The sequence below is a fragment of the Charadrius vociferus genome, unplaced genomic scaffold, assembly GCF_000708025.1.
Source record: "Charadrius vociferus isolate BGI_N301 unplaced genomic scaffold, ASM70802v2 scaffold347, whole genome shotgun sequence".
Classification (NCBI taxonomy): Eukaryota; Metazoa; Chordata; class Aves; order Charadriiformes; family Charadriidae; genus Charadrius; species Charadrius vociferus.
In genome coordinates, this window is record NW_009649306.1 from 360,699 (window position 1) to 386,316 (window position 25,618).

Consider the following 25,618-nt stretch of genomic DNA (forward strand, 5'->3'; position numbering starts at 1 on the left):
GGAAGAGCGTAATATAAGAGAAGAAAAGATCATGAGCTCTGATAAGGACGTTCAGCTGTCACCACCAACCTGTTGGTAAGTAATGCCACTACAATGGCTAATGCCACTGCCTAAGATAGACCAAACAGGCACGTGTAATGAGCAATAAAAGCGCATTAAAGAAAATTGCAAATCCATAGAGAATCAATGATATTTCAGTCTCTGGAAGAGTTTGGGTGCCTGGGGTAGCTCTTAACCATTGCTTCTATAGAAGCAAAACTGAGACTGGAAATACTGACCTTAGAAAAAGTTTTCTGCTCAGTAAGTGAATTTCCTGATCTCATTCAGATCTGACTAAATGTTCCTCTATTTTGGCTGAGAAACCTATTTTATGTATATTAGCCTTGGATCTAGCAGGGTTGCCCTGTTCCAAAGTTAAAAAACCCCAAACTGATTGCATGCTCTTATGACTGTGCCTCCTTTGTAATGCACACTGTAATTATCACAATGTAGAGAATTTTGCCTGTCTGCTCCACAGCTGCTTGTGGGTGAAACAGCAACGCTGTGTGATGGAGCACACAGATGTTCAGCTTTTGAATCACTTCTTTGCATCCAGGCCTGACAGTAATTTCAGTGTCGGTGATCTTCAAGCATCTGATCCAGTGTTGGCTTTCTTATTTTGAGAAATCAGATCAAACTTTGGCCTTACAGATTTTAAAGAACTGAAGCAAAAAAGTGAACCTCCAGGACAAATGTGTAGACTGGAAGAGACTGGCAGTTGGAGCTTCAAGGAAATGCTTATGTTGAATATCTCTACTTTGCCTAACCTTTTTGAGGAACATCAGTAACACAAAGTAGGCAACGGGCCTCTTTCACCAGAATGACCATCTATTGAACAAGCACTGGACAAGTTAGTTTATTTTGTTTTGGCTTGGGTTTTTTTTGTTTGTTTGTTTGTTCTTCGTTCGATTTGGGTTGTGTTTGGTTCTTTTTTGTAGCTGGTAAACCAGGTATAAAATCTCTCTCTGAGCTCCCCAAGACTCCGTGAATGGCTGTATCACTGATTTACACTTGGGAGCATCCTAGAGACCACTTCAGATCTTGCTCGAGTCTACTTCTAACAGCAAGATGAAAGGAATATTATTAGTCTGCCCATTTCACAGATGGAAGGTGAGACAGAGGAAGCACCAACTTCTTCACAGTTGTAGATTCATGCACTTGCCTAAACAAATGGCAGACAAATGCCTGCACAAATCTTTCACTTCTCCATACATAGAAGTGAGAATTTGCACATGCACCATTTGCACATAGTAAACAGTTTGAAGTGTAAATGGTGTTTCAACTATGCAGATTTGCTTTTCTGACTCATCCTGTTAAGAGACTTCCCCAAGATCTGTAGGTTATAAGTGTTAGAGCCAGGAACAGCTGCAAGGAGAGTACCTTTTCCCTGGAATCGTGAGAGCAGCTGTTGAAAGAGAAGGTGTTCTCTTGATTGGATACTATGAACAGAAATTAGAGACAATCTGAAATGCTTCACATTCCAACTATTGCAAAATCCACTCACATAGATGATTAACTTCCTAGTAGCCCACATGAACAACTGAAGTACTTTAGAAAGCCATTATTTTAGCTTAAATAACATTTTACTTTAGCTGATCTGACCTGAGGACATCAATTTCTCCACAGTTTGATTTAGGTTAGTGCTTTCAGCTTGAGCCGGAAGGGAAAAGGAGTGTCAATGTCACACAAAAAAATTCCCTCATAATTCACCATCTTCCTAGCCAACTTGTGTGTACAATTTCTATATCAAAATAAAGGAAGCATGAGAGCACAGTTTTCACCCAAAAACATTTCCTATAGAGGTTGTGTCTTCTGGGCAGAAAAACCCAAAAACATTATAAAAGTTTCCATTAAAACACTCATTCTTTACTGTTAGTATGTGTCACTGATGTAGGGATTCACCCTAAGTAAGGACTGGGGCTAGGTTCTGAATTTACAAAATTTGTTTTTAGCATACCATGGAGCCAACCATAATAAGCATGACCAGCCCATGACCTCCTCATATTTAAACCTGAAGTTGAAAGTTGCCCTTAAGCAAAAATCCATGTGTAAGTTGTAATTTTTAGGTCAGTTTGAGACCTGGAGTAGCAATAATTTGCTGGATCCTACACTTCAGTGTTAGAACCGTTCCTGTGTTACTGGGGTGTATGCACAGAAGCGCGTGAGGGTGTATTAGGAGAGGTGATGTGCAGACTTCATGCTAACCTTCAGCTTTTCTGTATCTTTCTGGGATACCTTAACCTACTGACTGGCTTTGATATTACATCTCACTCTGAAGTGGACAAGAAATCTAAAGGATGAAAGACCTGAATCAGATTTCAAAAATAAGTATTCATTCCAAAGGGGAAAGAGAGATATAAAATTTTGGAGGCTGAATGCTTGTGCCCCCAGGCCAATGCTGTACGTTCAGCAGCAGGCTGTCACACCCTAATTGGTAGTACCCCTTTGTGAATCAACATCTTCGAGAAGCCAATTCTCTGTGATGCTTCTTTAATATACATCTTCTCATTTGCCCCACGTATATTTCAGTTTGCCATCTGATAATTGGAATTGTGTGGGTAGCAGCCGGTACCATCTGGCTTGTTAATAAGTAGAGGATAAAAATGTCTAATGCCTTGCTCTACATAAATACAAGAATTACCCTACAAATAAACAGCTCCCTAAAACCTCAACCGATGAGAACAAAAGAAAATGGTGTCATCTTAGCTCATTAAAAAACACTGAAGAGAGAATGAGTGAGCACTGGGAAAGCCTCCTCACTTCCCATCTGAAGTTTTAGTGTAACTAAAACATATGGGAAAAATAATGCAAAATTAAACGTGATAATGCACTTTTCACACCAGAGCATATTGGGCCACTATACAAATGATGCAATTAAAACTGCTGCCTTCAGGAGCCAAAACCTAAGCTGAATAAGTACCGTACAATTAAAGTTTTTGATTTAAAACCAGTAAAAGATTTATCATAATGAACCTCAGAATTGAGATAATATGACTTGGGGGCATCAAAGCTAAGCTATAGAAAGCCACATGTCCTACAACGTGGAGTTAGAATTGGAAGACTGACATCAGCAGATTTTAGGGCACAGAAAGGCTTACAAGTTCATTTGCATGTGAATGGCCAAGACCATGCAAAATCTTGCATGTAAACAGTGTGGTATTGTAATCAATACTTTAATTAACAGGAAGGCAGTGCAAAGCTGTCTGCATTGGGGAAATAAACTCTGATCCCGTAGGCTGGATGCGAAAGCCGCGCTGTTGTATTTGGAACCTGCTGGAACTTGTACAGCGCCTTATCTGAAAGGCCTCATACACATCGCGACAATGTCCTCTAATCTGGTAATAAAAAGGGCATCATGAACAGTGGCAGCCAGGCCCAGCCAGCGACGGCTGCAGTCACGCTGTGCTCCCAAGATGGTGAAAGGAGATTTAAGCCTCTTGCGGAGGAAAAAAAAAAAGGGTCCTGGGTAGTGAGGGGGGGAAAGTGGGGAAGTGCAGCTGGGCAGCTGCTGGGGACTGCCGTACCTGGGGAGGTGCTACCAGGCGGAGGAGAAAAGGCACGCAGCAAGCACCTTGATTCCTCCCTGCCACCAGCCACCCCCATGAAATCTCAGCCCGTGGAAGCAGACGCGTGGGCAGGCCAGAGTTTCGCGCTGCCAGTGAGATTCGGCTGTAAGGCTTTGCCTGCTGCCCAGCAGGTGCTGTGAAATGCTCTCCTTCATTCTTCCAGGGATAAACCCGTCTCAGGGTGAGTCAGAGCTCAGAGGCAGCGTGCGGTTCCCCAGGAAGCAGGGTTACTGGCACTACTCATGGCGATTAGTTTGGCAAAATGGGAAAAGATCTGGATTTGGAAAATGGACCAGCTCTGCACTGGGTAGAACTGATGTAGCCTGGCACCCAGTGGACTCCTGGGGACTTCTGCCCTGTGCCCCTGACCCCATCACTGTCATTATAACCATTATAGTCACTGCTTGCCTACCTGCTTTCTTGCTCAAATATTTATACTTATGCACTGCTTGCACTGCTTTACACCCTCTGATGCCACACCGGGCACAAGAGTGCAGTTCCCTGGCCAGCCTTGCACTAACCCTTGCTCCTCATCTGGGTCGTACATCGTGCAGATCAGGAGCCGGCCCTCGCCAAACAGAGTCTGTAACAGCTGAGCCTCCCTCCTCTTCCCTCGTACGGTGAATCATAATTTTGCTCTCATAGCAATCAGCTGATTTTTCACAAAATCTGTAGGAGCTCCATTATCTCAATAAAAGTGCGTCGGCTTTTATAGCCTTTGCTTCTGTTGTTTTTAAATTCGGCTTCTGCATTTTCAAAAATTTAGTTTCAGACTGAGCAGCAGCACTAACTGGAAGATATCTTCAATGGAAACAATGTAAGAAATATTGGAATAAAATGAGGACTATAATAATGCCTTAGGAAGGTGCAAAAAAAAAAGAGCTAAACCTACATGATAGGCTGTGCGTAAGAGCTAATAGTGTTTGAAGTAGGAAATGTGGGAATTTCTAGGGAACCTGCGGCACACGGAGCAGAGCCAGTTCTGATCGGCAGAGGAACTAAACCAGAGGCAGCAGATTCAGGTGCTTTACCTGGTACCATGCGATGCCTCTCAAGCACAGGGGACGAAGTGATTGCATCAGAGTTATAATGATTGCCATCGAGGGATTTCACATAGAGCACGGTATTGCAAATACCTCTCATCAAATGCAGCGATTACTGTTGTGGAATTGATAGTATATTGCCAGTCATATAATAAGAGCTGTTATATGCTCTTGCACACGTGCTCTGGCTCTTTCTCCCCCACAGTACATGCATGCATGCACTTGCATGCTCCTTTGTAAGACTGGCGTTCCCAATACGCTTCGGTGTCTTCTTGTTTCACAGATGTGAAAACAGAGCTAGGATCAAGTGTCTTGCCCAGAGTTACCCAAAATGCTGAGCAGGGCCAAAGGCTGGGTTTCCTGAGGTGCCATTTTGTCTCCTGCCAGCTGGGAAACACAAGACGTCCCCTCACAGCCTTCAGCACCGATGCTCTGCGTGCGGTGCCTCTGCCACACGCGTCTGTGCAAAGAGCTCGGCTCTTCAGTCTGTGGAAATGGCACTGCATTCTTCTCTGAAGGAATTCGTTTTACATACATTTTCCCAGCAGATTTTTATGAGCTTTTACAAACCTTCATTCCTTCCCCAAAATCTTTTTGACCAGATATCAAGATTAAAGAAACTGACTCTGTCTTGCAGTTCTAGGCAATTCCCTCCCAAGAGAACTAAGCTCATCCTGCTTCTAAAGGATCAAATGAATTTCATCCCAATAAATTTGAAATCAGCATAGAACCTGGCTCCTAATCCAGATTTTGCTTATTGTGTTGGAAGTAAGCACATGAGATGCTACATATGACTGTAATTAAAGAAGATTGTGGGCCAGATACTTTAAGCCCCAGCTCCAGCCACAGAAGCAGTGACAGGGAACTGTTTGGACAGACAATATCTTCAGTCTAATAAAGAATGAAGTTTGGTCCTTTGGTTTTTCTTCTTGTTTTATTTTCCGTTAGAACCTTAGAACAAGTGTGGACAGACAGGAAAAGAGGAGTTTGGAAAGGGTCAGAATTAGGCTTGGGGTAACATCAATGGTGTTTTGTTCTTCAATACCTGGGATGGGTACAAGTACCCACCTGGAATTTTATGGTGCATTGTACACGCAAATAGGTATTAACAAGATATATATAACAATTCTATGAAAGAATAATATGAAAATTTAGTAGCTAGTCATTTGGATTGGCCAGAGAAGGGAATTTTGAAAAGGCTGTGCTTGGCAAAAATAGCTGTGCATTTAGCTTCTAAAAATGAGGCCCCTTCAAAGGATATGAAGCTGGGCATTAAAATCTGGTGCTGGGCACCAAAAGCTGGTTTGGAAAAATCTTCTGCAGTAACAGTTTTAGGAGCAGATAGCAACAACCTAAATAGTAATTGTTATCACATAACTGAAAAGTCCTGAGATTTACTTGGACAATGTCCCTGGGAACATTCGTTAAGAATGAAATGCAGTTGAAGTAATTTGTACCATGAAGTCAGACAGGAAATCAGACTAATCCTTGATGAAATTATGTGTAAGCTTGGCTGTCTAAGACTTGCTAGAGCAAAAGAGACAGAAGAAAACCAAGCCAGAATGAGATATTGAAAGGTACTGAAACTAGGTCACTGCCCTACATTACACAAAAGCTAAATGGAGCTCTATCATCCCACAGTATCCTGAGCGAGACGAACAAAGGACTTTGTCTGATACAAATCTCCTAGCAGCGGCCAAGTTATACAGCTGCATAAATCATAAAGAAACTCTAAGCGCAGCAGAAATGCCAAGGCAGGTAAAATGTATTCCACTGAAGGAACACAAGAGGAGATGAAGGGAATGGCTTCTGTCATAGCTCTGCATCATTGCAAGGTAACAAATTCCCATCAAGAAATACTGTGACTTACTAAAAAAAAAAAAAAAAAAAAAAGTACAATATGAGTAGGATGAAGGGGTGCTTATTGGAAAAACCATGACATAATTAGGCAGATACACTAAGCCAGCAGGAGAGAAGAGGTGCTTAATTAGTAAATAGAAATAAGACTGCAGTAGAAAACAGAATCTGTTTTCTACACCACAGACTCAAAAACTTTCGTCATGATTAGTTAAGAGACAGGCTTCCTGAGTTGATAGGACAGCAAATGTTGACTGTTCTTGCTCCCCTTCCTTGTCTTTGATATTTAAAACTTCAGTTCCATTAAAGTTAATTCAATCAGTGGAATGTATATGTTTTTACTGAATTAAGCACTTTTCCCCCTTCTACAGGCACAGGTACAGAAAAGATATTAAAAATGGAAACTTCAGAAAATGGAAATGGTTTAAAAGGTTATTTCAACCACAATGTTTTTTTCTTGTTTTGGGTTCTTTTTCCCTCCGTGGCTTACGTTAGTTTAGTAATGAATATGGCTTCACTGTTTGCATTATTCTTTTTTAATGGAGAAAGACCATAATTTCAATACTGAAATAAACATTATCAGAGCAAGTTGTTTAAAGATGAATGCATGAACAGTCTTTAGGTAATAATATTTTAATCACTTAACTGTGGGTATCATATTTCCTATCCAAAAGCACTAGGAAAAGTGTTTCTTTGCTGACAGTCCCTGTTTCAGATTGCTGGAAATATTTGAGAATGCAGCATTGTTTTCTTAGGTGTACATAGACCCTAACATGCTCATACCACTGCCCTCCCCCAATCTTATAAACAGCTGACAATAAGAATTAGTATGGATCTTTAAAAAATGGGGTGTAGGGAACTGCCTACCAGAGAATAAAGCCTTCTAAATTTGTAATTTGAATTTAGGCAGCCAGACAAAACTAAAATGGTGGCCTCAGCCTTTATCTGTTTAGCATTAAGGCACATTGCTAAGAGAAACCCACTTCTACTTCATCTGTGATGTGTGAGAAGAGACTATCCCATTGGTGTCTGCTGACCGGAAGGTCTACAGCTAAAGTTAAACAGTAATTTTAAAGTACCCTGAAAAAAAACCATTTGATATTCATTAAGAAATATTAGGAAATATTACTTAAGTAAGTATTAATTACTAAAGAAGTGGTTCATGCTGTCCTTCGGTAAGTGTCCTAGAGCAAAGAAAACACTGAACCCCAGTGGAGCAGAGCATCCCAGGACAGGTCTGTGTCCATCCCAGCCCTTTGCGGACTCTACAGCTCCAAACTCAGTAAGATTTGTAAGTATCCAGGATTCATGTCATGATCCAAATTTTGAACCTTTGCTCTATCTAAATGCAGGGCATGTCAGTTTTTCTAGTATCAAAGTCCATTTTGATTTATCTAACTATGTCTATTCAAACAAATAATTACCAGCTACTTTATGGGCTTTAATTTTACCTAATTTTCTAAATGAAAATTATTCTTGGTCTATCCATGGCAAGATGGAATTTGAGACAAGAAATGCTCCTGGAGCCATTAGCATGCATTCTAAATAAAACTGGTCTGTTTTCACTGCAACGAGCAGTGAAAAAAGAAAGTCCATTAGATACTGGAAATATTGTCTTTCTAAAACCAGCAGATTTTTATTTGTGCAATGTCAAAGCACTGCAAATCTCAGCAGAAAATTGCACTGGAACAGTGGGCGGTTCCGAATTGCTGGAAACTTTACAATGGCTTTTATGTTTAAACATCATTTAGCAGCTGTTAAAGGTCAGCACAAATCCTGTACTTTATCAGTATAAATGAAGTCTACAACTGCCAAGAAAAGAATGCATTAAATAATGCAGTGATTATTATCTTGATTTTTTTTTTCTTCAGAAGTGAAAAGGACCTCTTAAGCAGTTCCATTTTTCTCCTCCTTATTTCAAATTGACAAAGTAAAACACTAATTAAATTATTTATACCAGAAATTTACTTACAGAGATGACACATTTTGTACACAAAGCAAGTAAAACATCTGACACATTGTATAGTGCCAGGTGCAGTCAAGAAAGTGTAATACAAGTTGGCCATCAACTTACTGCAGTTTCATTATCAATTTTATTTCCTACCATACACCAAATGTACAGCACAGAACACAATTTTGTTGTTTTGATGTAAGAAATATTAATTGTATGAAGAAACAGTATACAAACTACTCCAAATTAAAAAAATGCATACATCATTGCTCTTTACAAAAGGTCTAATTTACAGTGTAGCTCATCAATGCATTTAAACACAAAAAAAGAAAAACAAAAAGAAAAAAATCAGTGCACATTACAAAACACATCAAGTACAAGGGAGGCAAATAAATACAAACATACTTCACAGAACATCCTGAGCAAACAACCAAACACAGATAAATTAACCTGAAGCCATAGTAAATCATAATAATAAATACATAGGTCAGTAAGAGATTTTTTTTTTTACTTAAATAAAATATATAACAAATTTGTTAAAATATTTAGTAAATTAAATTTTAGTCTTTGTAATGAGTGAATTCATTTTGTATGCATTTAACAAGTATAACAAATGTTTGCTTTTTGTGTTTTTTAGCAAGGACAATAACTTTAATAGCAAATTTTTGTTTGGTGTCCTCCTACTTATATTAGACAGCACATATGGTAGCTTTTGAAAAATCGATTTAAAAATAAACACAGCTCCTAAGAACATACATTTTCCCCTGTCTAAACTAAGATTGGAGAGTTGAATCAACCCTCAAACAAAAAGCAAGCCCCACCTAATGCAGAACAGTGACCACAGTGCATGAGAGTTGAATCACTTTTGAATAGTACTTTTGTGCAGGAACAGTAATAATATAATCGTATATGTCAAGCCTGTGAATGCCATCATATTCAATCTAAATATAAATGAGGCTAATAAAAATAAACACTTTCATTATAGCACGGAGAAATTAAACACACGCTAGATCCATGTATACATTTACACTGAGGCACATATGCACATGAGGTGTGTGTGCATACAAAAAAGGCAGTTTAGCTGGTTGTTTATACCTTTTTCTTAAAAAAAATAAATATAAAAAAAACTTTTGAAACAATGCTTAATTACTTACAATCCCTGAAATAGACATTGCCTCTGTTATAGCAACCGCTACTTTCTGACGGATTCAGAAGTTCCACACCCAGGCTAACCAGATACCGAGGCGCACGCCGGCACCTCCGCTCAAGTGCTCATCTGTCCGCACTTCCGTCTGTCTGTACGCTCTGTAGCACTTGGTACCCTACCGAAAGACTGGTTACAAATTCAGTATCAGCCTAGTCTTAGGGAATAAGGATGGGAGAAACCAGTCACGGTGTTGCTGCCGTTCGTTCAAAGAGAAAAGCAGCCACCGTTGCGCTGGAGTGGTATTATTCCTCTCCAGACCGCTGCCTTCTCAGCTGCCGTTAAGTTCAAACCAGTATTAAATGCCATTTCAGGGGAGATGTGTTCGATTCGTTATGTACAAAGACTTCAGCTTGGGATGCGTTTGTGTTTTTCAAATCCAAATCCATAGCAATACTGGTCACTTGGTTGAAACCTCAACGTCTGGTACTAAAAAAAGTACCAGTCCTATCAAATTACTCTTCTTGTTTAGAGATAATTGTCATTTCCCTCCATGAGCTAACTCTGAAAAAAACTGCAGTGGTAAAATAAATCTGAAGTTCTCTTGAAACATTTCAAATAATCATCCGCATAGGCTAAATCACACAGCCAAGTCAAGTGCTTTGCTGATTGCTATATTTCATTATTGCTAACGTATTCTTTAACACACTGTTTTCCAGCATACTGTGCTTTTAAGAGCCCAAGTTCCCCACTAGTGGGCACCATTTATCTTCTCATTCCATGCATCTTCACATCTCATGTTCCAGCAAACCCATTTCTGATACAAAGCCATTATAAAAAAGCAGGATGTGAGGAAAATAAAACTAGAACCACGGTTCAGTCATTTGTTACTTTCATAGGATTTTTTTTTTCTTCCTGTACAAACCCAGCAAGTTATTTAATTTACAGTATAACTTTTCAGTCTATTTAAAATCCCATTGGAAAATAAATTAATAAACACATTTGTAAAAATATGGCAGGCCGCAAAAATGCTGTTAAAAGATAAAAAAAACAACTCTTTGATTAGAAATAAATAAAAAATATAAAAAATAGTCGCACACACTTTTTACATTCACTTTACAAAAACTGAGTGCAAAAGAAGAAAAAAAAAGGAATTGTACTGAAATAAATACAATATACTAACAGAGTGCATTGCTGTTAATACAAATAGTCTGTTGTGGTTTTATTCTTTTTTTTTTTTTTATGTCAGCTGGGAAAAAATTAGTGCAATGTTGCAATTGTAAATGCAGCATGGCAACCTACACCCCTTAGCAGTACATGAACTCCTAACAGATCCATCTGGAGTTTACTGCTGTTAAGTAATTTCTGTTGCCCAGCAGCTTTCACATCCTACACATGGATGCCCTTCACTGCCTGTTTGATACTTTCCAGCAGAGCTTTGCATTCGGGGGAATAGTCCCGTTCCAGATTGCTGTACATGTCTGTGAGTGTATTTACATATGCTTCGAAATTCTGCTCACTGATTGGCCCCTAAATGAAGACAAAACAGATTATAATTGTAGGAGATAAAATTAAGGCCAAAAAAAACCCCAAACACCCAACCCCAAAGCATGGAAAAGCAGCAATATGGCAACTGGGGAGAAGTCGCAAACAGGGCAGCCATCCAAATTAATGGAGGGGTTGTAGAAATGAAGGGAGCTGCATGTGCTGGGGGAACCACACACTCTCCAAGCAAGAAAAGGGGTTGGAGATGTCATCGTCAGTGTCATTTGCTTTTTTATTGCAGCCTGTTTAGCTCTGGGATTGCGGCTGCCATCCCCGTAACTGTCCTCACCTAATCTCCCAGCAACATTCTTGAGACTGGGAAAGGGCACTGTGACTCAGGACACCCAAGTGCCTTTGTGTGTTTGGCCTGCGTTTGCAAGTAAGACATCAAGGACATGGAGTTTTTGAGAAGGTACAGCTTTGTTGGCTCCAGAAAAAATCGCCTGTATGAACCAGGTTAAGGTTTTGATCTAGGAGCAGAGTAAGTAAGGATTCTCAGTGTGAAGTTCTCACTCTTTGTGCAGGGTGGACATTCAGGTAGGGAGGGACGAGGGAAAACCCTGTCCTGGGCAGTGCGGTACAGGGCAGAGGTACCAGGGCTGGCTCAGTCCTGGAAGTGACTGCGCCTGCTATCGCACACATTTCATGATCCAGCATCTCTGCAAAGTAAATTAGGCTAAAACAACTCTCTGCTAATGCAGCTCCGGTGTTCCTGCTGGTCCCTGAGCTTGCTCATCTGCTTCAAGTGCTGGCAAAACAGTCTCAAAGAAGGTGTGAAGCTGCTGGCTGTGTTCTTACCATCTGTGGAAGCTGAATGTCAGCGAGGCTGGAGATGAGGGCTTGGCTTAAGCCAGCTAGCTCCTTCAACAGGCTCTCGTTGTTCTGCTCTATGAGTTTGTTCTCTTCTTCTATTGTTTTCAAATTGCTCTCCATAGATGTGATCTAAAAGACACAGGCAGGCACAAACACACAAAGAGATAGACCCCTGACAGCGTTGTAACTAGAGTTTGAACCCAATTACGAGAGGGGCCACTATGGATTTGAAACTTGGGTATATTTTTCTTAGGACAGACATAACTTCTCCACAGACTATTCAGAGCAAGAAAGAAGTGGTATTTGCTCTGAACCAATGGACTTTGCTGCTGGTTCATGGAGAAACCTTGCGGCAGTGAGGCACTGGAGTGTGCCCGACGGTGGGAGGAGGGAATTGAGCTCAGGGGGGAAGATCAGTGTGGAGCTGGGATGGAGAGTGTGGCTGCAGGGCTGGCAGAGGGAAGGAGAAAGGAGGCTGATGTTTATATAGCTGTCCTGCTCTTACAGCGTCCCTGCTGATGGAACACAATAGCAAGGGCACGGGTATCAGCAGTTGGGCTACGTTCCTGCCCTGCTCCTGGGTGGAGGGTAGAGCTGTGGGTTGGCTGGGATTAGCGACAGGGCTGGCTCTGGAAACAGTAAGAGAAAAATAGAGTGGAAAGGAAACTAAGAGGTTGAGCGCACAACGATCATTGCGAAGATGATCTCCGACCAACAGAATAGAAACAAGGGGTTTGGAAAAAGCAAGAAAAAGCACCCGCAGTAGCAAAATGGTATCTTTTTAGCGTGAGAGCGCTGGGAACATAGTCAGATCTGAAGGCTTATGTGTCAAAAGCAGCGCTGAAATCACAAAGGCGGCAACGGCAGGGCCTGGTTCCCCACTGCCCAGCTCCTCACCCCGCTGCAGGCACGGGGGCAGAGGGGCAGGGCAGAACCAAGGGCTGCCACCCCTGCACCTGGCAACGGCCCCGCAAGGCACAGAGCCGTGGAGTCACATCCACAGCTGTTATGCCCACCGTCTCTTCATTAGGATGCACATCTCTGCACCACTTAAATGTCTCTTGCTGTGGCCACTTTACTTCCCTTCCTCATACGCTGTCACACATCAAAACTGTCCCCAGTGGGATGAACGCCTTTTTGCCTGCCTGCGATCCACCACAACCCATCCTCTGGAGGGTGCTCGCAGCAGCCCAGTGCCTGTTTGGGCTAGATTAAAAGGAGATAGAGCAAGCCATTTAGGGGACGTGTTGCTTTAGCTGTGGTTCAGTTCAGGCTTTGCTAGTCAGACTGCCTTCACCAGGGAGCAAGTCTGAGGAGAACTCATCTGAATACATAAATTGGGCGATCTCTGTGCAAACAGCACAGTGATCACCAGAGAGAACTGAAATAAGTGTCCTGAGACACTGAACACCATCCCCACTCCCTCCCTCACTGCAGTGCAATTTGGGATGGATCCCCACAACATTTGCAGTGTGAAGCCAAACCATTTAGATCCAGCACAGGTGGCATAAACCTCACTCTTATTTAGACCATAGACACGGTGGTTATTACAAAAACAGCATGAATCAACACTATTCATTCCAGCGTGGTAAAAATACAGAGGGGCATGGTTACACTCAGTTTGTTTTAGATCAGTTTAGACTTATATTCAGTTCCCAGATCTCATTTAGGAACTTTGTTCACAAACTTTTATTCCTAAAATTTTGAGCAACCTTCTGCTCTTTTACCTAGTCTGCCCAGGTGAACTCCCAGGTGCATATAGGAGTCTTTATAGGGATCAACGTATTGAGCTCACTCCATAGAACAACTACCAGCGTCTTAAAGCCGATTTAATCTCTCTAGTACGCAAAAGAATGAAAGAGAATGACTCTTTTCCACAGGTCAAACTCTAGTCTGCTACACAAATTAGTAAAAGGCATCCATTCGTTACCAGGTGTTGCCTGGAGGCAAAATTCAGACTATTTGAATAACTGACAGTGGGTGAATTGAAGAGGGAGATTTTCTTAGGTACACATAACAAAGTCCACTTACATTAAGAGTTAGAGTGTCCTGGTAAGAGGTAATATCCTCCCTAAAAACTGCAGTCATGGGATTCTGCACAGTTTGTTCAATTGTTTGGTCAACAAAGGAAAATGAATGTTTTGTTGGTAAATATGGTTTTTCTGCTTGCCAAGATTAGCTCCAAACTGCTCAGAGTTTGTCCTTCACCAGATCTTTAAGACAATACCCAGAAATCAGCTGCTTATTTACAGAAAACAAACAAACAAAATCGACAAAAAAGCATGTAGGCTTTTGGTACTTCTAAGTGCCACAGAGTGATGGGAAAACAAGTGCACAGGAGACTGTGTTTAAACATAGCATTTACGTAGCATTTAATTTATTTACTGTGCTTATACATAGCATAAGAAAAGGTAAAACTTTTGTGTTGATGTCATACCTGTGTTTGAAGTTTCATCATGTCAGCTTCGATTTTAAGATTGGATTCATTCAATTCTTTTATTTCCTCATCCAAGTGCCTGATTTCTTCATCACTCTCAATACCTGCAAATAGTTGAAAATACCAATATCAGATTTAAAGTGTCCACATGTAAAAGGGTGTATGAGTAACAACTTGCTGTGATGGAACAAGAGGAAGATAACAAGCTTTTGATCAAATGATTGATCCTTAAATTATCTCTTGCTTTGCCTTTACTGTCAAAATTATATCCTAGCTATAAAACATCTATATGAGCTGAAACACAGAAGGGGATTTCTGAGTCTTTGTGTTTCACAGGTCTTTTTTTTCCAGTGCAACATGCAACTACAAGCTGGAGGGCGCAGAAAGGAAAAGTTGCCCAGAAAGAGGAAAGTTTATCTTAAAAGATGAGGGAATATTTACAATGTTTTTTGTTTGTTTGTTTGTTTTAAAAGATACAAAACAGCAACCCTTCTTTTGCAGGGTAACATCTCCCCTAGTATAATTGATGACTTTAGCAAGCCCAACTGTACCTGCTTCTGATCTTGCAAGAAGTTCTGTGGGGGCAAATCTCTGTGCAGAATAACTTCAAGAAGCACAGCCTTAGTTGCACATGATAAATAGTGAAATTTAAATACGAGCAAAAGGGAAATTGTCAGGAAGCTAACAAGCATTACATAAAAAAAAAAAAAAAGAAGGTAGACTTTTACATCCTCACAAGTTAGATATAGCAAAGAAAAAAAAAAACTTCAGATCGTTAATGAAAGCCTTGTCCTGAAAAATACTGAGCAGCTACAGCTGCTGGCAATAGGTGTCCCTCTCTCTGCTTAGTATCACTCTGAGACCAACTCTGCCTAGAGATTTCTGCCACTGTTGTTGTTACTGCTTTAAAACCTGAAGCCCTGAACTGAGTCTACTGGGGAGCCAGCTTAGCAAATCTGTAAGCAGCAGTCCCTGCCCCAGGAATAACAGGGATACATGGAAGCAAGCTCGTTTGCCCAATATAACACAACCATTTTGCTCAGCAGTTGGAGGCATAAAGACCAAGTTCCCTGAATCCTGGCTCAATGCCTAACTTTCTAAAGCATGGTGTATAAGAAAGGAGAATACTATATATTTGCCGCCGTAACTATTTGTTAATTGTTCCTTTACACTTGGGTTAGCAAAATTGTCCAAGTACCGCACAGATATTAAAGCATGTAGTATTCAAGTTTAGGGAGAGGAGCCGATTTCTGCACACAGTATTTATCCCTTCCCACCTTAGTCATCAGATAGCTAAGTCTTCCTGATCTGTAACTAAGAATTTGTTAATAATAACAATACGAAAGCATTTCCAAATCAAAAAATAATACTTTGAGACAAGATGAGAGCATACCCTCAGTGTTGAGTTATCATGATGTAAATGAGAATAATTTTATAATCTCTCATGCAAAGATTTTTGTTATTCAAGATTTGTTATTACTAGAGACAACTGAAAGGAGTGAGAATTAATGCCAGAATGGCATAAAGGGGCATAAGTATAAATGGGAGTCAAGGCCCTTCTATCTAAATAAATGTCATCATCTCTTACAAATCTCCTTACCACCACTTGCTTTAAGCTTGATAGTCATTAATTCTTCCGAAATTTTGCCCTTTTTTATGGCTTGTGCATTCAGAGGACAACCAGACAGGCTGAAACAGATAGGAAAAAAAACATTAGCACCCACTTGAAAATGGCAACAATCCTTTCAGGCAATATTATCATGCACTTGGACAGACCTCTGTACCTAAGGTCACATCAGTATCTCCATTATAGCATAGCTTCGGGGAACAACATAACTCATAAAGAGCCATTTAACTATATATTTCAGCTTGAAAATTGGCACAGAAATCTCAACCTATAAGTAAACAACTCTTAGGCGTATTTCAGAATAATCAAAATAGCAGTGGCAGCTACTGTTAAGTTATGCGAAGATGCACTTACAGAATTCTTGAAGTTCCAATGCTTATAAATAAAAACTCTCTATTGTTTTTTATTGAGCATTTGTGCTCCAGAGGAGAGGGGAAGTATGATGGCAAGTTTACTATCCTAAAAAAAATTAGTTAATGGGATGATTTCCACGGCACACCAGTATTGTATCATTTTGTTGATACATAATAATGATCAATACAATAATAACTCTGGATATACCTTATAGACTGTAATAGCCATTTTGAATGGTTCTATTATATAGTCAGTTTGCTTTTTAACCAGTGTTCATATTAAATTACATTTTGCTATTTCAAAGCTTACAATTTCATCAGCTGGTAATTATCTGAGGAAATTTTTATAGCCAGCTAAAGGGCTAAGATGAATTGCACTGTCTTAATACTATCTTTATAAATGACAAAGAAGAAATACCCATATGCTGAAGAACTGGCAGAAGGATTTGTTTTCAGATGTAGCCAAGTAAGGAGTGAAGGAAAATTTTGTTCCACAGGAAAATGGTTGACTTTTGTGTGTGTGTAAAAATTAAAACCAAAAATCCTAACAGACACGATGTTTCCACATGGAGGGAAAAGAAAGAAAAGCTTTTGCAGGTTAAAGCTAGCTTCACACTGGCTCAGCTAAGGGAAAGATGCTCATTCTCCAGTTCTAAAATGCTGCTTATTATCTCTGCCTGGACCAGATAACTAACTGGAAGAATGTCTCAAATCCATGGGTTACTTCTTAGGTTTCAATTGTCCTAAGAAAGGATATCATATCTTAAAGCTATATTTACTGCCTCCTTTTAAGTAACATGATATTGAGTGTGATCCATCTTTATGTAGGACAGAAATCATCTGGAGTATGAGTTGCAACCAACTAACATACTATTCATGTTATTTGCTTAATTAGCCCCAATTTACAGTGGTGTCCTAATGTAAAGACTTTAACATGGGATGTAGATCATAAAGTTAGGATAACACTGGACCCTGGCTGAATTTGTTCAAGAGATCTTGGACATTCTTGTTATTGGAGAAGTCGGTTCAAAGTGTTAGAAATAAAGCAAAGAAGGTACAGAATATAGACTTAATTCCTTGTACAGACAGAAGACCAAACTTTGCCAGGTGTTAATTCAGATTCTGTAGCCGGATTATTGTGTAATATTGATTGAACGTGGTCAAATTACACTAGTGTTTTCACAGTGATAAATAAAACAGTAATGTTTATTGTTACTGGTTATATGTGCAGTGCCTGCTTTGTAAGGATAATTTTCTTTGTAAGATTGTTATAAATTCAAACTTGTGTAATCTATATGAGTTCTAAATGTTTACTTTTTTGTGCAGTTCTAGCTATTTAAACACAAAGTTTATGAAAACAGCTTTTCCACTGGTAAAAGATGCAATGAATGCAGCCATTGCTCTTGCTAAATCTTTTCTGGTGACATTTCAATGATATTTGCATTTTCCGTACAAGATATACAGATACAACTCCACATTTGCCTAGGAAAGAACTCTATTAAATTTTAAACCATGTAGAAACTGTGCTAGTCTGAAGAAAAGACCTTGGAAAGTGACACTGCAATTGGAACATAGAAAAAGACCGAAAAGTTGATCCCAACTCTCTGAAAGTTATTCTGATCCGTATAACTTCAGCTGCAATGTAAACTACATTGTTACTTAAAGACTTCAGCACAATTTATTCAGACTGTAACCTCACATGTTGCCAATTCAACAGTGGAACATTAAGGAAAAATAAAAAGAGAAAACACAAAGTTATACCTTCTGTGGGTGACAAAAACATTATTAACATGACCCAGCCCGTTGCAGCCTGGCAAAGGACAGTGTGGCAGCTCTTGTTTGTTCAGTTTCCAGGATAGTGAAGACCCGTTGACGGGACTCTCCTTCTGTCTCTTGGCAGCCAAAGGACAACCAGAAGCAGTGCGATGAGAAGTGTATTTACCTGATATGTGACCTTGGCCATCACAGCCTATCACTGGACATCTACAGAAACACAGCAAAAGAACCCTTGTTTTCACTGGCGAGGGCAGGCAAAGACAGTCTCAAGCGAGTCTGAGAAAGTCGTTCCAGCTGTCTGTGCCACTTTGCATTAATGGATTAAGACTCAGTCCCCGGAGGCACACTGTACCTGAGCATCCAATTCACGTCAGGCTGAGTTATGGGGGTTCAGCTGATCTTAAGGCAATTTAAAATACAGTCATACAGCCTAAGAAACTAAAACATTCATTTAGATAGTATTTTGCCAGAAAAGAAAATTGCAATTCTATCACAGGCAGTAAATCTCCCTTCTACAGTTGTATGGAAAGTCAGCATTCTCTCCTCTCTATTCACGTTTCTGATATGAAGCAGAGGGGGCGTTCCTGTACCTGGAAAACTTGCATCATGTTACACAAACACTTGCAAAGAAAGATTTGGGATGGTTTTTTGCACTGCTCTACCAGTGTTATGCAGCCTGTCATATATCATTAGCAAGTATTAAAACCAACATTGTTTGCACCTAAATCTTTGTATCTATATTCTGGCAGTTGTCATTTACTGACTTTAATGGAATGTGTGTTCAGGTCAGGAATGTAGTGAATCTTTACTAAGTTTCCAGTTCTCACTTCAAGCGAAATTTTGATCTATTTATAGAGAAAAGGTGAGGCATATATTTAAGTTCTCTGGGACACATTTTTAAGGTGTCACTCTGATTTAATTAGCTGACACATTAAGATTTCACTACAGGCAGAAATAATTTATTTTCCTTGATTTTGCCAAATTTTCCAAGTAAGTGGCACTTCCATAGCATTGTTTAAAATAATTGGACCAATGCAAGCAGAAATAGCAATCCTTCCTCACTGTTCGAGCCTCAAAATGACGGACTCCACCAGCTTCGCTGGAAGCAGAAACACCTGGTTTGGCTCCCACCCTGGGCCATATCCTCAGGTGGCTCAGACTAACTGGGGCATCTCCTATGGTGCCTCGAGTCCTGAGCTCTTATGGTCTTTTTTTCCCCCTTCACTAGTTGTAGACTTCTGCTTTTGTACTCACTTAAGTTCAGGGTCTTCTTTTTCTTCCTTGGTAGGAGTCACTTTGATACCTCCTTTCCTGGCACGAGGACAACCAGATAAGCTGAAAGAAGCACACAGAATAAAAGCCACCTCTTTCCGCTGCTGCTTGCCAAGAACCTGGAGAGCTGCAGCCCCGTGCGATGGGATGGGTTTTACCTTCTGTGGGATGCATAGTTCCCTGTCACGTGGCCAGAGCCGTCACAGCCAGGTGTCGGGCACCTATGGAATAATACAGGAAGCTTACAAAATACAGCTTCAAAGGTGCACAGTGAATAAAGGGTATATTCTACATTTTGTCTAGGGTGGAAGAAAAAACAGCAGAGGGGTTTTTTTGAATAATTAAAACTAATTCTTGCTGATTTCTTTTGTTTTTTAAATGAGCAGGCTCTTTTCATACTCTTTTTTTTCTTTTATAACAGTGTTTTAGTAAAGAATGTGAAATATATTGCATACGATGTGTAAATTTAATCAGTTTATAACACTGTTTGCACCCAACATTTTTCTTTGTAGAGGATCAACATTAAAAAAAAAAAAAAGCAGCTGATATAGATCTATTTGTAAATTTACAGTTATGTGTTTGTTTGTTATTCCTCTGATATTTTCAGGTACAGATATAAATAAGCACTTTGCCAGTGTTTACAGAAGGGGAAATGGAAGCAGAGAAGCAGTTTTACTTTTGGGCATCAGTAGATGATAGCCAGAATTTGAATTTAATAATTTGTATATTCTAGTGTTGCAAGCATACAACCGGACCATACCTTTCTAGCACTAGAGTCCATTGGGTATTCAGCTTGGCAATTGGATTATGCCTATGTCTCATAGTTAAGGGGTTTCTGTGAGTGTGTGCAACAAACAAGCCTTTTCAAGTATGAATGTTTAATACTAAACCACCCATACAGCGAAAGGAAAGAAACCTGGCTGTTACAGTGCTTTTGCCAGTAGTCTGGGAGGGTGGGCTTCTTTCTTGCTGGTCGTACGTGGAGAATGTGCTCCAAAAGCCCACTGGAGTCAGTGGGTCTTTCCACTGACTTCTGTGGGGTTTGGAGCAGGACCTTGCTGGTAGCACCTTACATCTCAGAAGTTCAGATTTTTTTTATTTTTATTTTATTTTCATTTAAGGCTTGTGTGGGTTTTTGCTTTGGTTTGGTTCCGTTTGGGTTTTCTTTAGAGAAGAGAAACACCTCAGCATGCAAAGCAGCACCAGAAACATATTTACATTTAGAAGTTGTGCCAGCCATTCCTATGTTTCTGTATTATACAGCACAAAGTTTTTATTTATTAAAAGTTTTTAAGGTTTTTTTTTAAGTATTTACGTTTTGGTTTTTGGTTTTTTTTTTTATTATACAGTACAAAGCATCTCAAAGGGCCTTTTGAATGCTATGATTTTTACAGAGTATCAGAAACAGTTGTGCCAAATAATCTTGTACTGAATCATTAAGGAAACTTGCATTGTTTAATACTTTCTTAAGAGTGTCAGTTGTTACTGAATCTTCCCTGAGGTGAGGAGATGGGTGATTTAATCTAGTCATTGGTAGGCTGCCATGGAAAACACCTACAAATATAATTGTAAGAGCACATCCGAGTGTGCAGGTGTATCTCTTCACAGAATATTTAAAACTATTTTTCTGCGAACAATTAATTTGTCAAAAATGTGATTTCTTTTGGACATGACCAAATTTATTCACTGAATCAAGTAGAATTCAGCAAATAATTTCAGCTGAAGAAAGGGGAGAGATCTTTTTTTTAAAAAAGTAATGTCAAAACATTTCATAATGACATTTTCTGAACAAAATATTTTGGCAGAACAACATGACTCACACTGACAGCGAAGGTAGAGGTGTGGGTTGTGGAGTGCCAGATATGCTCGACTGTGGAGAGCTAAATGTTGACCTGTCTAAGTGTGGGACAAGGGCTGGGCACAATGTCATGTGGAGCAGGAAGCAAGGGCAGATGTCTGGAGAGTGTGAATGCTCACAAGTAAATCCAGAACAACTGCCAAATAGTGTGGCTATTATTTTTGGCTACTTGTTTTATCAGATGATCACAGATGGAAGAGCTGTCTGCATAGACTGGACGTGGATTTTAATTCAGTAAGAGCTCTTTGTGGGAGACATTGAGATCTGAGAGTCTGAGGGTTATGGACTTAAAAAAGACACTGAACTAAATTTAAATCTCCCCATTTGTATTTAGCATGTCTGGCAGCAAATAGATTTCACAACCAGACTAGGGTCCAAAGTATTCTTGAGGTCATTAAAGATTTGAGGCTGTGATATTATCAATACCAATGAAATTATAAGATGATTTTTCAGGTGGGCTACTGACAAATGAGTAAGAAAATTCACTAGCAAGATTCCTAAGCTTGACCACTGGGTTGGGTTTTCCAAATATTGGTTATATCTTTGTATGGATTGTGAAATTCCACAATACAAGATACACCAACAATGTATTGCCTTACAGTCAGTAATACTGTGGATCTTCATCAGCTTTTAACTGGCTGATGAGTTTGGACTGGTGCCCCAGCTTAGGGAGTCATCCTCTGTTATGGATTCCTGTGCAGAGCCAAGAAAATCAGATTTACATTGGAGGGCCAGAGGCCTCAGGAGCTCAAGCTAAAAGATGTCAACTCTCAAGTGGACGTAGGTTACAGATTCTTTTACAATTCATTGTTTGTTTTCCAAGAGGAAATCTCTTAGTGATTTCACATAGAAATTCTTGTAACTGTGCATCAAGTACCCGCTATTTTTTTCCCTTCTCCGAGAGAATTGCCTCATCTTTAGGTAGATGAACTACAACTGCATGTAAAATTGATACACTGTGCTGCAGATCTAGGAACATTTCTGGTACTTTCACTCCCTGGAAAGCTCACAGGAATGGTTGGATATGAACTGTAGTTAAGGCAAAGCCACAGAGGTCAGCTGAGAAAGCCATTGACTGAAATATGTCATGCTGCCTGTTGAATATGGATCAGTATCAATGTGTTGTGTGAAACCTGTCTTGATGAACTGCTAGAATCTCTCCTAAAATTGACAATTAATCATTGCAACATCTTGTTTAAGGATAGGACTGACTACCTATTCCTTAAGGTTTCTGAACCATAAGTAAATATCTTTCCAAAGTACAATTTTAAAATTTGTTAGGGCTTGATAAAGAAGCTCTTTGGTGAAACAGGAAAATCAGTCATAATTATCCCTTGCAGCTTTAAAATCTGATTCATCATCAACTTCAGTATGTTTTAATTTGACCACCAATTTCTCTGTGCAGCAAGAATCCTCATATAAAAAAATTCTTGAATCTGACTCAAAGGCTCACTTTCTGAACAGATCTTCCTTATTTCCAAACTGTAGATCACATGGAAGCCTTGTATCTTTGCTGGCTTAGAGTTTCATAATTAAAGACAAAATCATATCTTGATTCTGGCAAATTAAATGTGAATAACATTTGGAAAAAATACACAGTTTTTTCAAATTCATGCCTAGCTACATGAGAATACTTTCGTGGCCTGATTCTACGAGCATTTATGCCCTCTGCTTACATACCAATAATAATATTAACTATTGATATGACTATAATATACCAGTGCAAGCACAATTGCAGTTTTTGGCATAAGATTTCATTTAGCCAGCACTTATCAAAAGCAGAGCTTTGTTTAAAATTTCACCTGTGCTATGTTTGCAGGAAGCTAAAATAAGGTGGTACATTTGTGGAAAATAATTTTATTTAGCCCTTTTTCCTTTTGCAAATTGTCTGTGAACAGATTTTGATTTTTGCTCTTTTTCTAGTTAATTGAAATTAAATGCTAAGTGCGTTATGCAACATATTTCTGTCTGTGAAATGTCCATGAACTTTGACTTTGTCTTTCACAACTCACTTATTATACATGGCGTACAGTGTGCAGTTTGTCATTTAAGTCATATGCTGTTGCTCCTCTTTCCTTATGGCATGACCAAAACTCTAGAAGCTTTAGTGGAAAAATAACCATATTGGTATGCAAATTTCCTTATTCACACATGAATATGGTGGGGGGGCTTGCTGCATGAGGAGCAACTATTCAAAATATTTGTGTGAGTGTCTATGTATGGCAGAAAGCCAACAAAAGCAGGGACAAATACATATGACTCAGCAAATGATTTCAAATTTGTCAGCATTTTCGGAAGTCAGTTCCTTGCTTCTTCTGCTGCTCTTTTTAGAACAAACAAAACCTAAATTTTATACCTTTGAGACTCAGTGGTGGAAAAACCGAAGCGTTGTGCCAGTGTGTCAGTTTACCTACTGGCTTTGGGAACTGCTTTGAACAGTTGCCCACATAAATCACCTTTCTTTGCCATTGCTACATCCGCAGTAGGTCCAACTCCATAGCTCCCAACAGTTCAGCATTTTGTTTATAATTCAAGTTGTGAGATTAAGGGATAAGACCACTAACATTTGATCTGGGGAAGCTAAACACTGAGTCAAGCCTAGAAGTAGTCACTTCTTCTATTAATACCATTGGAACAGCATAATAGTGCCATGATCAGACTGCATTTTCTTCTATCTGGACTAGGGATTAACCTAAAGGACAGAAAGGACAGTCACAGGATTCTCCCCTTTTTACACGCATTCATGAGTTATTCCAAGCCATCTATTATGGGATCCAATTTAGAAGTTGCAGAGGGAAAGCTATGAAAGAACTCTAATTATCCTTTCCTCTTTCCCACATCCTTATTGACAAAGCCAATTCAATAACTAGATGACTGGTTGCCAGTGCCTCTCTTGACTACAGATTTTTGAAATATTCATATGTCCCTATACATCTGTCTATATAGCAGAGCCTGCGTAGTCCTTTTGTAAGTGACATTTTGTGGTGAGAATTATGCCAGCAAAGAATCATATGACTTGATGTCTGCTTCAGTGACATTAAACTCATAGTATATGGTAGTGAATGATAAAAAATGATTTGCAGGAGTTCTGGTCTCCTTTTTAGAATTATTCTAAATAGAATTATTTCTAACTAAATAATTCTAAATTATTATAACTAGATCAGACTGAGTTATTTGCCAGATTTGCCTTACATGTTACATATTTTCAATTTCTCTCTGATTCAGAAATACTATGAGCGTAACATCTCTCCTAGCGTTTACAATTTTTTTCCCCAGGTCCTTGTTAATTCATGGAAATGAAGGGGTACATAAAAGAAGACAGACAAATGGAGAAAGGTAAACTCCATTTCACTCAAAAGCTTTCAAACCAATTCACTTCAAATTTTGGACAAAGGTTTGACATTACTCAGAGCAATTCAAATGAACAACTGCATTAATGTAGGGAACATGTTGATCGAAGATAATAACAATAAATTTTGTGCTATTATCAATACTTACTTAAGCTCCTGAGAGTTAGCAGCCATAAGGGATTTTAATGTCTTGTCAGCTAATGGACACCCAGAAACACTGAAAAAAGAATGAGGTGAAAACTAAAACAGAACTTTTTTTTTTTTTTTTTTTTTTTTTCTTAAAACAGCAACCTCCAGACAATCTATGACTTAGAACGGGAAAAAAGAGATCCTTAAATATTTGCTTTTGACAAAGGAGGAGCAGCCAATATCAGGCTGTAGTTCTTAAATGACTGGAAATATATATGTTTAGGACCAGATGTTTCTCAGCCCCTGTAAAGCTTTGCATGGAGAGGCAGTGGTACACAGACTCCTTCCTTTATGCTACCTCCGTGAAGGACAGGTAGAGCATCTGGTCCACTCGGCTGGGAAAAGGCAGAAACTGCTTCCATCCTGCTCCCAAAAGGAAAGGCAGGAAATTATTATTTCAACCCCTAGGTTGAGAGTAGGCTATTCTGAGGAAAATATTTAGCATCCTCAGATTATTTTATCAGATCTATGAATTTCAAAGTCATTTGTAGAAATATCTGTGGAAACCTGATTAAAATCTCATGTACCAGCATCTGTACAGAGAGTGCTTGTACACTTAGAGAAATGAAAACTTTACTAAATGACCTATCTATAGGTCTCAGCTAAGACATGCAGCTACAGTAATAAGCATACGCTGCTTAACTCCATCAGTCTATTGATCCCAGACCTTCAGAAAATATAATGAAACTCGGAAAACCAGCCACATTTCTGTATGGATTATTTTCTGCAAATAAGTTTTGAATACTTATCCATGGTTATTATAAAAATGTTCAAAGATCACAATAGCTAAATGTAACT

At 39.4% G+C, this 25,618-nt stretch overlaps 1 protein-coding gene across 1 annotated transcript in view; it reads right to left on the reverse strand.

The window, feature by feature from the left end:
• Positions 1 to 10,916: 10,916 nt before the first annotated feature.
• ST18 (suppression of tumorigenicity 18, zinc finger) overlaps positions 10,917 to 25,618 on the reverse strand; it is a 171,504-nt gene continuing 156,802 nt past the window's right edge. Inside the window, exons 16-23 of the mRNA XM_009889179.1 lie at positions 24,780 to 24,848; positions 19,582 to 19,644; positions 19,406 to 19,486; positions 18,137 to 18,358; positions 15,996 to 16,084; positions 14,396 to 14,499; positions 11,944 to 12,087; positions 10,917 to 11,130 (exon numbers count right to left, since the gene is read on the reverse strand). Coding sequence (XP_009887481.1) covers positions 10,990 to 11,130; positions 11,944 to 12,087; positions 14,396 to 14,499; positions 15,996 to 16,084; positions 18,137 to 18,358; positions 19,406 to 19,486; positions 19,582 to 19,644; positions 24,780 to 24,848 — 913 coding nt within the window. The 3' untranslated portion in view covers positions 10,917 to 10,989. The remainder of the gene's footprint in view (positions 11,131 to 11,943; positions 12,088 to 14,395; positions 14,500 to 15,995; positions 16,085 to 18,136; positions 18,359 to 19,405; positions 19,487 to 19,581; positions 19,645 to 24,779; positions 24,849 to 25,618) is intronic.